General features: G+C 42.3%; 1 protein-coding gene across 1 annotated transcript in view; it reads left to right on the top strand.

The window, feature by feature from the left end:
* Positions 1-13,568, top strand: part of LOC126483798 (coiled-coil domain-containing protein 25) — a 53,560-nt gene that overhangs the window by 35,172 nt on the left and 4,820 nt on the right. Inside the window, exon 5 of the mRNA XM_050106976.1 lies at positions 2,227-2,429. Coding sequence (XP_049962933.1) covers positions 2,227-2,429 — 203 coding nt within the window. The remainder of the gene's footprint in view (positions 1-2,226; positions 2,430-13,568) is intronic.

The following is a 13,568-nucleotide window of genomic DNA, read 5'->3' on the forward strand; positions in this document are numbered from 1 at the left end:
TCAAGTGGAAAAATAACAATAGGAAGAAAAATGAGAGCAAATGGAGAAGTTGATATCATGATTAAGATGATGTGACGAAGGAAAGGAAATAAAAAATTATATTTAAATCAGTTAATTGAATAAAAATGATGAGCAAAGTCAGTTTGATAGAGATTTAAAAATATAAAAAGTTAATGCAACTGATGAGATCTGAACGCACAACCTCCTGCATGCAAAGCCCTCACCCTATCCATTACATCACACGACCAGTCTATGCAATACAACTTTTTTAAAGCTATTTAGCATCATGCAAAATTCTGAATTATTTTTTGTTTTTTTTTGTTTTTTGTTTTTTTTTGTTTTTTGTTTTTTTGTCTATTACTCGCAGTAACCTATGTAACTGTATAATGGTTTCAAAAATTCGATCCCATCACTGGGACCTCTCCTTGTTGGTGACTGTACTCATTTGAAAATGTTTAAGATATGCTTAACAATACAATGAATTCAAAACTCTATCTTATTCATGTCATCAAATTGTAGTCATGCATTTATTTCCTTCAATTTTACTATTGCCATGTTAGTAGAGCATTGTTCTTATGTAAAAATTTACACACAATGTGGGTTTACTGTTTAAAAAACATTATACTAATTAAAACATATATGACATGGAGAAAGCTCTCTCTCAACTTTTTAATGTTATAGTGCTCCTTATCAGCTTTGTTAGGATATCATTTGTATGTTGTGTGACTATGTTAGTCATAAACTGTTCTTTTTGTTGCTAATGAGAAACCAAATACGTTGCATATGGCTTAGTTGTGGTGAAGAGACTCGCATTCGGGAGGACGACGGTTCAATCCTGTGCTTGGCCATCCTGATTTTGATTTTCCGTGATTTCCCTAAATCTTTCCAGGCAAATGCTGGGATGGTTCCTTTAAAAGGGCACGGCTGACTTCCTTCCCCACCCTTCCCTAATCTGATGAGACCGATGACCTCGCTGTTTGGTCTCTTCCTCCAAACAACCCCCAGCCCCCATCTACAGTATCTTCTTCTTCTGTGATGAAGAGTAGAATAGTGTTGAATAGTTACCGACAACAGTAGCCAAATGATAACATACTTCCTGGAAACCATCTCTGGGTCTTGCATTAAATAAATATGCAAAGAATGAATGGTTTTTTTCTGCTGATTGAATAACAGTCTTATCTCTTTATTTTTAAGAGTTGAAGGGGAAGGAAATATATAAAAAAGGGCAGAGATAATTCTCCTCGAATTTCACTTGGACCTTGGAAAATGAAATCTGGAACTGTGGCTTTGGGAAAGTCAAGCATCTGTGTCTTTTCGGAATGAACTAAAATTATTTCGGCTGTAGATTATTGGAATATTTTGTACATTTTTCCAGAGTTTATTTCTCAAGTTGGCTCTGAATAGTTCCATAGATGTGGAGGAGGTAATCTAACCCAAGAACCCTGTAATTTACTGCTCAAACAGTACATACACATGGATGGCAAGATACAATACAATTAGCAATACACAAGTGGTCAGCACAGCCTTGCACTCTGGCCTATATATTCATTAGTTTCAGCAGGTGGTGCAGCCAGCAGGCTGTGCAGGCAGCTGCTGTCTTTAGCAGGCTGGGTGGCCTCTAGTGGCTGAATCAAGTGTAAACTTCACTTGTGAACTATGAAGGGGCACACACACAAATTTGTTAGTTACAGCAGGAAGTGACAGAAAGAAGTTAATCTAAACCTATTTTATGTTGTAACACTCTTTATTATAGAACTGTGCACGTTTAATCAGTGTCACTAATTTTACGTTGTTATTGAATTACCTTTGCATGACTAGTGGAATATTGTTTGTTTGATGGTACATTGTGTATCAGACACCGAAACTGAGAGTTTCATCCTGGCAGCCCATTGGCTTTTTTTCCTTATGCCAATATCTTGTGCAGTGAAAAATGCAATATTACTCTATGATTCAAATTGCATGTTAAATAGTAGGCCATGAAGTAACAGTTCAGGTAAAGTATTTCACATATTGGAAGAAGATACCAGCATGCTTCTTCCAATAGAACCATGCACATGTGTCCAAACAAAGTGTAGAGTTTTGTGGACTACAGTACTTAGAAATAGTTTTGTAGCACTTATTTCCATTTTAGTATTAGTGCTTTTTCCATTTGTATTTGTAATGAACAGTTGTATTATTGGAGACTGCGGAGTTATAAAAACATTGTTTGTGTTATTTGCTTATCAGGTACGAAAAATTCGAGTGGCAAAACGAAACAACGAAATTGTGAATCGATTAAACAAAACAAAACGTGAAGAGCATCCAGATTTGCAAGCAGAACGTGAACAAAGGGATCGTAAAGAACGGGAAGACAAAAAGAGGTTACTTCGAGAGCAACGTGAGAGAGAGAAGGAAGAAGAGAGAAGAAAGAAAGAAGAAGCTGAACTGAGGTATATTACAGCAAGAACGTAAATTTTATCCTGCAATTGGCATATTTTGTAATGTAGGTACCAAATATTCTGTTAATAAGTAGAAGGGTGACAGAGTATATAATGAATTCGAAAAGTAAATTTGCTTGGTGAGAGGATATTGTTTATATACGCTGCTGAGTCAAAACATTACAACCGCTTGTTTAATAGCATATTGCTCTACTTTCCAAATACAATACAGCAGCAGTTCTATGTGACATGGATTTGAGTAGTCTGTGGTAACTTTCTGTAGGTACAGGGCACCAAATGTACACACAAAGGACACACAATTCCTGTGATTTGTGAGTGCAGAGCTGGCTTCTGTCAATGATCAAAATGTGTTTCATCATGTTCAGACGAGCTGAATTTGGTCGTTATCTCATCAGCTTGTGTTCATTGTCATGCTCCTTAAACCGTTATGGTACGATTCTGGCCTTGTGACTCAAACAGTTATCCTTCTGGAAGGTACCACTTCAGACGGAGTAGATATCAGGCATGAAAGGGCGCATGTGGTGTATAATAATATTGCAGTAATCTGTGATGGTACCTTTCATTACTTCCACAAGTCCCACAGAAGATAAGGTGAATGTCCCCCGTAGCATAATACTACTCCCACCAGCTTGCTTTGATGGTGCCATTTATGTTTCAAGCAGCTGATCACCTGGATGAGTCATATCTGGACCCTAACATTGTCCTGGTGTAATAAGAAATGTGATGCATCCTACCAGAGACACTTTTCCATAGTTCCGTGGTCCTATCTCGGTGATCTGTGCTAACCATCTGTGTAATTGACAGTGTCATTGGGTCAGCATAGGAACACACAGGGTTGTCTGCTGCAGATCCCAGTGCTGAACAAATTGTGCTGAATGCAGTGCCATGAAACAGTTGAGTCTGGCTCAGCACAGTACTCAGTGTTCAGTGCTTGTTCTGCTTCACAGAATGGGCAGTCCTCTTTATTTCCACATTCTATAATGAGGTGACGTGTGGATGTCCAGTACCTTATCACCATCTCAGTTTCACCATCCTTCAACCACTTTCCATTGATGATTACATCAAAAACAGCAGACCAGCTCTATACTTTCAGAGATGCTCATTCCCAGTCACAGTTCTATGAAAATCTGCCCTTTGTCAAATAGTAGAGGGATAGAGTCAACTATAGGCATGTAACAAGGCAGGAAGTACCCTTCACCAGTGTTTCAACAGTCTTATCATTGTGCCCATAAATGAAGAACATCCCACCCATAAGCCTTCCCACTCCTTCCAAATTAGTAGTCCTCAGCCTACCCAACTTATGCTATATCCTAGTCCATCGCCACACCTCCACCCAACTCCTTGCCACAAGAGTCATATCTTTGTGGAAGATGCAGATGCAAAACCTGTCTGATACATCCACCCAGCACATCCTAATCCAGTCTTGTCACAGGTTTATCCTATCGCATCAGATACAGGGCCACCTGTGAAAGCAGTCATGTCATATATCAGTTCTGCTGCAATTCATGAACGGAATTTTATGTTGGTAAGACCACCTGTACAACTGGTAGAGCTGACTACCAAATGGCAGAACATGCTGCTGAGCACAACATGCTTGATTTCAATGGCTACTTCACAACCCGTGCCATGTGGATCCTTTCCCATGACACCTGCTTTTTTTAGCTACATAGATGAAAGTTGTCCTTACAGCACATCCTTTGTTCCTGTAATCCTTCTTTCCCCTGCCTCACACCTTTACTAAATTCATCCTGCAACCTCACCCTCTTCCTTGCAGTCTGCCCTTTCTCCATTCTGTCACCTCCTCCCAATCCACTCCTCCCGATCGTTGTTGTTGTGTTCTGTTACCCATGTTGCATTACTATTGTGCGCATCTGCTGCTTTGCCCTCCTGCTGTTGATGGATGAATTTGCCTCCAGACCACCGTCTGCTGCTGCTAAAAACCCTGTAAAAGACAATATCATGCGGCACGAAGTGATACTTGTGGCATTCCTTCGGCCCCAGAGGCTGAGGAGGGTAGAGCAAGTGGAACAGTGTCCTATGGCGGCAGCCGTGAAGCAATTCCAACAGTCATGGTCCATCTTGTGGGTGCAAACAATATGAGGCAAGAAAAAGTTGCAACGCTTGATCCCTGGTGTGTGCAGAGCGGAGTTTTGCCATCTGTTGCTTGAAGGTTCTGACAAAACGTTTCGCTTCGCTGTTTGACTGCGGATGGAACGGTGCGCTAGTTAGATGCTGAATACCATTGTGTTCACAGAATGTTTCAAACTCATTTGATGTGAACTGAGGGCCGTTGTTTTACACTACTACTTCAGGTAAACCTGCAAGGCAATAAATTGATGACAACATCTGAATTATGCTATGTGATGTTGTCGAGTTCTTTGCCACAGCAAACAGAAACTTGCGATATGACTCAACCACAGTCAACAGGTGTTCCAAAAAAGGTCCCGCATAGTCTATGTGCACACGTTGCCATGGCGATAGTGGCATAGGCCAAGCAGAGAATTTTTATGGTGGAGTGGAGTGATTTTCTGCACATGCATGACACTGTGACATCATCTGTTCTATTTGGGCTTTCATACCTTGCCAAGTAAAGTGTCGAAGCGCCAACTGTTTTGTACGAACAGTCCCTCAGTGTCCTTGGTGATGCAACTGCAACACTTCTTTTTGCAAACCTTTAGGGATCAATACATGTGACTGGCCTCTGTCATTTTGAACAAGAATCACACCTGTCTGCAATGCCGACATACAAAGTATCGGCGCACTTCAGGGTTCTTTATGTTATTCACTGAGTGAGACCAAGATTTGTTAATGTACTGGAGCAAAATGTTCAAATCAGAATCAGCTTCCGTGGCCTGTGCGATTTTCTTATAGTTAGGCGGAAAAGATTGAAGCAGTTCAGAATCCCGACCGAGCATCGATGTGACAAGATGCAGCAGAAGCATCAGAGTCTGCCATGGCCAATCGGGAAACATGAAAGCGCGTCCGCATTATCGTGTTGAGCTGTCAGATGATACACAATCTCTTACTGGTATTGAGACAACAACAAAGCCCATCTTTGCAATTTTTGGGCAGTTCATATAGGAACCTGTTTTGTCAGATGAAATACGGACTGCAAAGGCTTCTGATGCGTTACTAAGTAGAATTACCTGCTATACAAATAGCGTTGGAATTTAGTTACACCATGAGGTCAGCATGACAGAATGTCAATCCTAAGGGCCCAGGATCGATTTCTGGCTGGGTCAGAGATTTGCTCCACTCAGGGACCGGTGTTGTGTTGTCCTAATCATCCTCATTTCATCCCCATCGACGCACAAGTGGTTGAAGTGGCTTCAGATCAAAAGACTTGCACCTGGCAAATGGTGTACCCAACGGGAGGCTCTAGTCACACGACATTCATTCAGTTACACCATACACAATAGCCAAAGCCTCTCTCTCAATTTGTGAATAGTTACACTGAGCTTTGGACAACACTTTGATGTGAAAGCAATAGGTCTGTGTTTATCACCAATTCTGTGCGAAAGCATTGCACCGATTCTGTAAGATGAAGCGTCAACTTTTAATAGAATTGGTTTGTCAGGATCAAAGTGAACTAAGCATCTATCACTGAGCAATGCATCTTTAAATTTTTAATAAGCTATTTGGCACTCATCTGTCCAAACAAAGGCAACATTCTTGCGACGCAATGGAGCTGTGATTTGTGTAGCATTTGGTATGAACTGAATATAGTAGTTCATTTTTCCTAATACTGACTGCAGTTCTGTAACATTGTGAGGAACAGGCAAATCACATATGGCTAGCAAATGTGACTGAAGAGGATGTACAACTTGACTGTTTATGATGTGACCAAGACACTGCAACTGAGGCTTAAAAAAATCACACTTGTCCAGTCGACACTTCAGTCCTGCATAAGATAACACATGAAACAAAGCACGTAAATTTGCAATATGTTCTTCAGGTGTATGAGATGCTGCTACAATATCATCCAAATATTTTGGACAGTTTGCACTTTGCAGTCAGCTGTTCCAAATACCGTTGGAAAAAGGCGGGTGCAAAAGCACTGCCAAAAGGCAAACACAAATATTTAAACAATCCCACATGAGTATTTACTACACACACTTTTTGAGATTCTTCATTGAGTGGCATTTGAAGATAAGTGTTGTGCAAATCAATTTTTGAAAAGTTGCGTCCAGTGCCTAATTTGTCCATGAGATCCTCTGGGCATAGCAGTTGATAAGTATCAATGACAGTTTGTGGGTTGAGTGTAGACTTAAAGTCAACACAGAGGCCAATGTGACTTGAAGGTTGGGGAGCAAAACCAGTGAACTTCCCATTGACTAGTCGATATGGGCCCAATAACTTCGTTATCTTGCAAGTCTTTATGTTCAGCCGTGACTTTGTCCCGTGATGCAATGGGAACAGTTCTGGCCTGGCAAAATTTCGGCTGAGCATTGTCTTTCAGAGTAATATGTACAGCAAAATTGTTATCTTTGCCTAAACCTTCAGAAAAGAGTTCCGGGAATTCTTTTAGCAAGCTAGCTACACTGTCTTTTGCATTGAATGCAGACACTGATAACACATTGTCATGTATGTTAAAGCCAAACAAATCAAAATAATCAAGACCAAATATGTTCTCACACTCACGTGATTGTAGCACTGTAAAAGTCACTGTTCTTGTATGCGAGCAATGCGTGGCAGGCAGAGTATATGTTCCGAGAATGGGAATGTCTTGTCCATTAGAAGCTGTCAGTTGCATGCTAGTTTTAGACAGGCTTGGAGAGCCTAACAGTTCATATGTGTGATGATTTAGCAATGTGACAGAGGCACCTGTGTTCAACTGAAACTTCACATGTTGCCGACAAGTAAGTAAATGAACAAAAATTTTGTTTGGATGTTGTATCACTTGTTAGTTGCAGACTTGGAATTTACTGGATTAATGACATGGGCCTTGTGATTAGATTTTTGTGAGTGGGCCGAATTCTTATGTTTGCTCTGTTGCAAACCTACAGATTGCACATGTCCTTTCCTACCACAAGCGTAACATTGAGCTTGGCGGGAGGGGCAGTCTTGGCGTTTGTGCCGTGGATAACACCTAGGGCAAGACTTCATTTTGTTCGCCTTTATAGCTGCCTGTTTAGTGAACTGCTTATGCTGCGTGGAATGATGTTTACTCGGCATGACTAGCGCAAGCTGCCGCTGCCGAATGGGTCGATCGCAACAAGGAACTCAACACAGCAAATAGCTGTCAAATGTATGAGCCAACAAGGCACCGGAATAGTACTGATCTAGTATTTGCACTATCTGCTGAAATGATGGATCGGACTGGGATCGGACTGTTTCAAAATTTGTTCTCTGAGTTTGACATCAAGTACATTGTACACGATCACATCACACATTATATCGAAATATAAAGCACCACAAGCACATTTGAATTTTCAATTCCTTGTTATACCCTGCAAATCTGTTACCCACTCACGATAAGTTTGTTCTGATCATTTTTAGCAATTAAAGAAGTGATATCTAGCTGCTACCACATTCACTTGCTGGTCATGATAGTTTGTTAGTGAGTCTCACAACGTTCTACTCACATCGTTACATTTAACTTAACTTTCTATTGCCTGGAGTTCATTTGATGAAAGAATATAACAGTTTTCAACTTCACAAAATTTATTGACAACTGAACTGCATACTCATCACGTTAACAACAACCCTGACTGACATACTTCACAGATCTCTTTGACTGACTGACAAAACAACAACTCAACAACTGCTTGCAGCCTCACTGCATCGCTTTATATAGAATTTCAACAACAAATTTCAAAATAACCCGTTATTAATTTTGTACAATTTTGATGTTATGTTTAAAATTTACAAAACGTAAAGAAACTGATGTTACAGCCAAATAAGGTATAAAGGACAATATTATTTGACATAATTTTTTATAGTTTCATCACTAGTTTTAAATATGAAAATCGACCTGAACTTTAATTACAATAATGTCTCTTGTATTATTTTAGCTATGTAATTAATTGCAGTTTGGATTTTGTTACTAACATTCAGTGACAGTGCAAATCTTGTGCTTTATCCAACTACATATGTAAAATTTACAAATAAGGCCTCAAGTTCTGAAAATAGGAAAGTTGTGTGATGTAAACAATTGGAGAGTTAATTATAAATGTAATTACAAAGGATATTAATTACAGCGGAGGACATAAAAATAGATAACAAATGAAAATACATTGCTTGGTAATAACTTTTAAGCCATTTCTGAAGATAATGATGCTCTCGGTGTCAATCCTCCAGTCAACTGCAATTAAGGTAATTAGAGGTGCCAGTCACTTACACCAACATTTCCACAGCCTCTTAATATTTGCCACCAGATATTTAACACTTCAGTTTCTTGATTAAACATCTAACTCAGCACCTGTTCATAATTTTGTTAATGACAACAATTCCCTGACAATCATGATAATATACGTCCTTCCAGAACATTCTGTATGCTTTCACAATGAATATCAAGTGTTTTAGCAAATTGGACAGAATGATATATATAAAGACACACATACAAGTCCCTAGGAAGCACTGACTCGTCCTACAGCCACCTGGATGCATAAAAGGTGGCATCAGTCTCTTCACTACATTAGCTGTGTGGCATCTAATGTTTGCAGCTGTGGCACCTGAGCAGGGGGTGGGACAGGATTGGTGGGCATGTTGGAAGACACGAATGCAAAAAATATGCAAGGCAAGCAATGTGTGAATAACGAGAAAATCAAAGTAAGTTTCTGCAATGCCCACATGAAAACACCGATTAGCAAAAATGACAAGAAACTGTAAAGCAATATGCACCCCTGCAAAGTAAAGACATGAGAGAATAAGGGACCAGCAAAAAACACAAAAAAATTCTGTGGCCGTCTGGCACTGGATTCAGAGGATACTCTTTATCAGTTGTCGGGTCTTGCCCACTCGTTTGTATAGGGTGCCTAAGGGATAATGAATTCTCGGAATGCTATACAACAATTCAAGCAAATAACATTAGTAGTTTTATTTCTATAGAGCAGAATGACAATACTTAACTTGTATTTACAAAGATGTCGCAATGAAGGGCGACATGCAAACAGTAAAGTTCTTGTTGTAGACAATGTTCCTGCAAGTTGACACAAGTCACTGAAAACTGATCTGTGAGTGCCAGTCTTCAACTGGGCCTATACTGTCCACTAAAATCCATGTACGGAGCCAGTCTGAGCGACTTGGCTGGCAGGAGCGGCACTTATATTCACTTCTTGCAAGTGTTGCTCCTGTCATGGTGTGGTCCTAATCTGCGCACCATTGGCAAACGTCGTTTCATCATCTTCTCTGGTCTTGCCTTCTTCGTCTTCATTCCAGCGCTTGTGGTTATGACAGAACAGTAACAAAATAACATGTGACAGACAAAGTGGAGGACATAAATAGGAGACTGAAATAGGCAAACAGGACATTCCTGACAAGAGAAGTCTACTAGTATCAAACATAAATTGTTAACCCTCCAGCTGCGGGCGACGCAAACATGCGTGTTCAGCTTTTCTGGAAAATTTTGCAGCCTCTTTTGTTATCGCATCACCCATAATTTCTGCTATTCTTCGTTTGCATGTCAGAAGTCACGATTTTCCCATTGAATACAATTCTGCTGTTCTGGAACAGCATAAGCTGCCATTTTCCTGCCAAATGTTTTTCTGTTGCTCTGGAAATTTGGACATCACTATTTTCCCATTGAATCTTTTATTTTTGGTCTGAAACATTGAGAGTCGCATATTTACACGTTCTACAGTCTCTCTCAAATACTTACATCTATATCTTCTCGCATCAGCAGTTTTGGTACAATATTCCCAAGCTTGTGTGTGAAACCTTGCTTTGAGTTATACAGCACTCAGCAAAATGGCCAATAAGTTTATTCTGCTTTTCAACATTGAACACAATTTTCACATTTCCTGCATTATTTGTGTTAAATGTCAATTAAAAATCAACTCTAAATTAAATGTTTTCTTTTCTTGTTACATTCCTTTAATTCTATCCTTACAATTGTTCTAATTGACGGAAAAAAATGGTGCACAATTTTGTAGGGAAAAATTAGAAAATCACCTGTGACAGAGGGGTTAATTGTAGTAAGAGATTTCTGACATTACGCATTTTGAGCTAACATTGTATGAAAGGGAATTGTGGACTGTGGGAACACTGGAAAAGAAGAGAGTTAAATTGTTTGAGATAGGGTGCAATAGAAGAGTGTTAAAAATTAGGGAGACTGATAAAAACTTCTGTGGCTCGAGAGAGAGCTGTAGAGGGTAAAAGCTGTAGATAAAGGCAGAGATTAGAATGCGTACAACAAATAAATGTGGTACTCTGAAATGAAGTGGGAGACTGCTTCCTACTTTTGTAAAGTATTCAACAACTCCCCCGGCGGGTTCGAGGGTTAGAATTGGCCCGTGGTACTCCTGCCTGTCGTAAGAGGTGACTAAAAGGAGTCTCCAACGTTTCGGGTTTTCTGTGATCGTCCCCGCTTGGGTTTGACCTCCACCTTTTCTAACTTTCTGTTGATAGTGCGTGCCATTTGGGGAAGGACACTTTACGTGGTGTTTTTTTGTTTGTCCATTTTGCGTGCTGCTTATTGTCGTGTGGCGGGCTTGGCCCCCTCAGTCTTGTGGGTTGCCTACTTCTCGTCTCCTGCGCTGTACCATCCTTCATGTCTCGGACAATTCTGGACCATTTTGGCACCTGAAGTCCAGCGCCGTAGCCAGTCTGTCATCGTGTGGTTGTCAAGTACCCTCTTGGTGGTAGTCCCCTGACATCGTAGGGATCGCGCTTCTGATGCCTGAGCTGCGACCTCCCCGCTTATGCCAAGGAGTAGGTGCCCATCCTTTCTGGGGCACCAGGACTCCCGGCAATGGCCATCCCTCCAGGTGGCGCCCATGGGGAGAGCCCCTGATCGAAGTGGGTGGCATCAGGGCAGATGACCCGCAATGAAATGGGTTAAATAGACTCAAGCTGTTGGTCACTCAGCCCCAGCAGTCTCCGACTCCCGTTCGTTCCCCTCCCTGGCCAAACCTTGGGAGGACCATAGGGTGACTCGGTCTTGTGAGCTGTATTTGCTTCGGTACCTAGTTCACTGCAGGACTAATGCAGAGACCTTTCAGGCAACAAAGCCCGAGTTTTTCGTAGACCACCTTGAAGATAGGTTTGGGGAAGTGGTGGCGTTGTCTAAAATACACAGTGGGATGATTTTGATCCAAGTGGCTTCCCCAGCCCAGTCAAAGGCTTTGCTTGCCTGTGACAAGCTGGGTGATATCCCCGTCTTGATTACTCCCGATAAAAGCCTTAACTTGGTCCAGGGTCTTATTTTCCATCGTGACCTCCTTTTGCAGTCATATGAGGAGCTACGTGCCACCTTAGAGTGACAGGGTGTCCGCTTCGTCCGGTGCATGCATAGGGGACCCAAAGACAATAGCGTTGATAACATTGCCTTCATCTTGGCCTTTGAGGGTGACTTGTTGCCCGAAAAGTTCAAGGTCATGGTTTACTGTTGTGACATGAAACCATACGTCCCTCCTCCTATGCGCTGCTTCAAGTGTTGGAAGTTAAGTCACATGTCATCTCGTTATACTTCCAGCGCCACATGCAGGGATTGCAGTCGTCTTCTGCAACCAGGCACTCCGTGTGTGCCTCCTCCCTCTTGTCTCAACTGTGGGAAGCACCACTCCCCTTGCTTGCCTGACTGCCCTGTTCTCCATCAGGAGCGACAAATCATGGACAGGCTCACCTATCGGGATACGAAGAGGAAATACGAACGACTTCATTCTGTGCAGATGACTACATTGTACTTCATTGTTCCTGGTGGCGACGGCTGGCCCTATGGTTGTTAAGCCTCCAGTGTGCCCTCGGGGCTGCCCTGGCTCTTCCACTGTGTCTGTGTTGAGGGCGCTGCTTTTTCTGGTGCTCCCAAGGTACCTCCTTTGGGAGACCAACCCCCAAACTGACGGGGATATAGGATGGTGCCCTAGCCGCTTGCCCTGATGCGGCTCCCGGGCCAGGTCACATCCACTATCAGATGCTCAAACACCTCTCAGTGGATTGTCAGTGACACCTCTTAGACCTTTTCAACCGTATCTGGGTTGAGGGCGAGTTCCCGTCTCAATGGCGGGAAAGCATTGTCATACCAGTGTTGAAACCCGACAAGAACCCACTGGAGATGGACAGCTACCGCCCCATTAACCTCACCAACATTCTGTGCATGTTGCTCGAACACATGGTTAGCTGAAGTTTGAGTTGGCTACTTGAGTCTTGGGACCTTCTGGCTCTGTCTCAGGGTGGGTTTCGTAAGGGCTGCTCTGCCACCGATAATCTGGTCTGCCTGGAGTCCGCCATCAGTATGGCATTTGCCCACCATCAGCAACTGGTTGCCGTCTTTTTTGACATGCGGAAGGCATACGATACAACTTGGTGACATCACATCCTCACCACACTTCGTGGGTGGAGTCATAGGGGCCTGCTCCCGATTTTTATTCAAAATTTTCTGTCACTTTGTTCCTTCCACCTGCAAGTTGGTCCCTCCCATAGTTCCTCCTGAGTCCTGGAGAATGGGGTCCCGCAAGGCTCTGTCTTGAGTGTCTGCCTCTTTTTAATTAGTATCAATGGGCTAGCTGCAGCTGTGGGAATGCCCATATTGGCTTCTTTGTCTGCTGATGACTTTTGCCTGTACTATAGCCCCACTGGCATTGTGGTTGCTGAACAGCAGCTACAGGGCGCAGTCTTGGGCCGTCACGCGTGGCTTCCAGTTCTCAGCTGCCAAGACTTGTGTCATGCATTTCTGCCAGTGTCGCACTGTTCACCCTGAGCCACAGCTTTATCTTGACAGCGAACCTCTTGCCGTTGTGGAGACGCATCGGTTTTTGGGCTTGCTTTTTGATACCCGGTTGACTTGGCTCTCTCATATTCGACAGCTTAAACAAATGTGCTGGCACCATCTTAACGCTCTTCGTTGCTTGAGTCACACCAACTGGGGTGCCGATCGGTCTACCCTTCTCTGACTGTGTCACGTGTTGATTCAGTCCGGTCTCGATTATGGGAGCCTGGCTTATGGTTCAGCATCGCCTTCAGTGTTGCGGT

This window comes from Schistocerca serialis, chromosome 6 (assembly GCF_023864345.2).
Source record: "Schistocerca serialis cubense isolate TAMUIC-IGC-003099 chromosome 6, iqSchSeri2.2, whole genome shotgun sequence".
Taxonomy (NCBI): Eukaryota; Metazoa; Arthropoda; class Insecta; order Orthoptera; family Acrididae; genus Schistocerca; species Schistocerca serialis.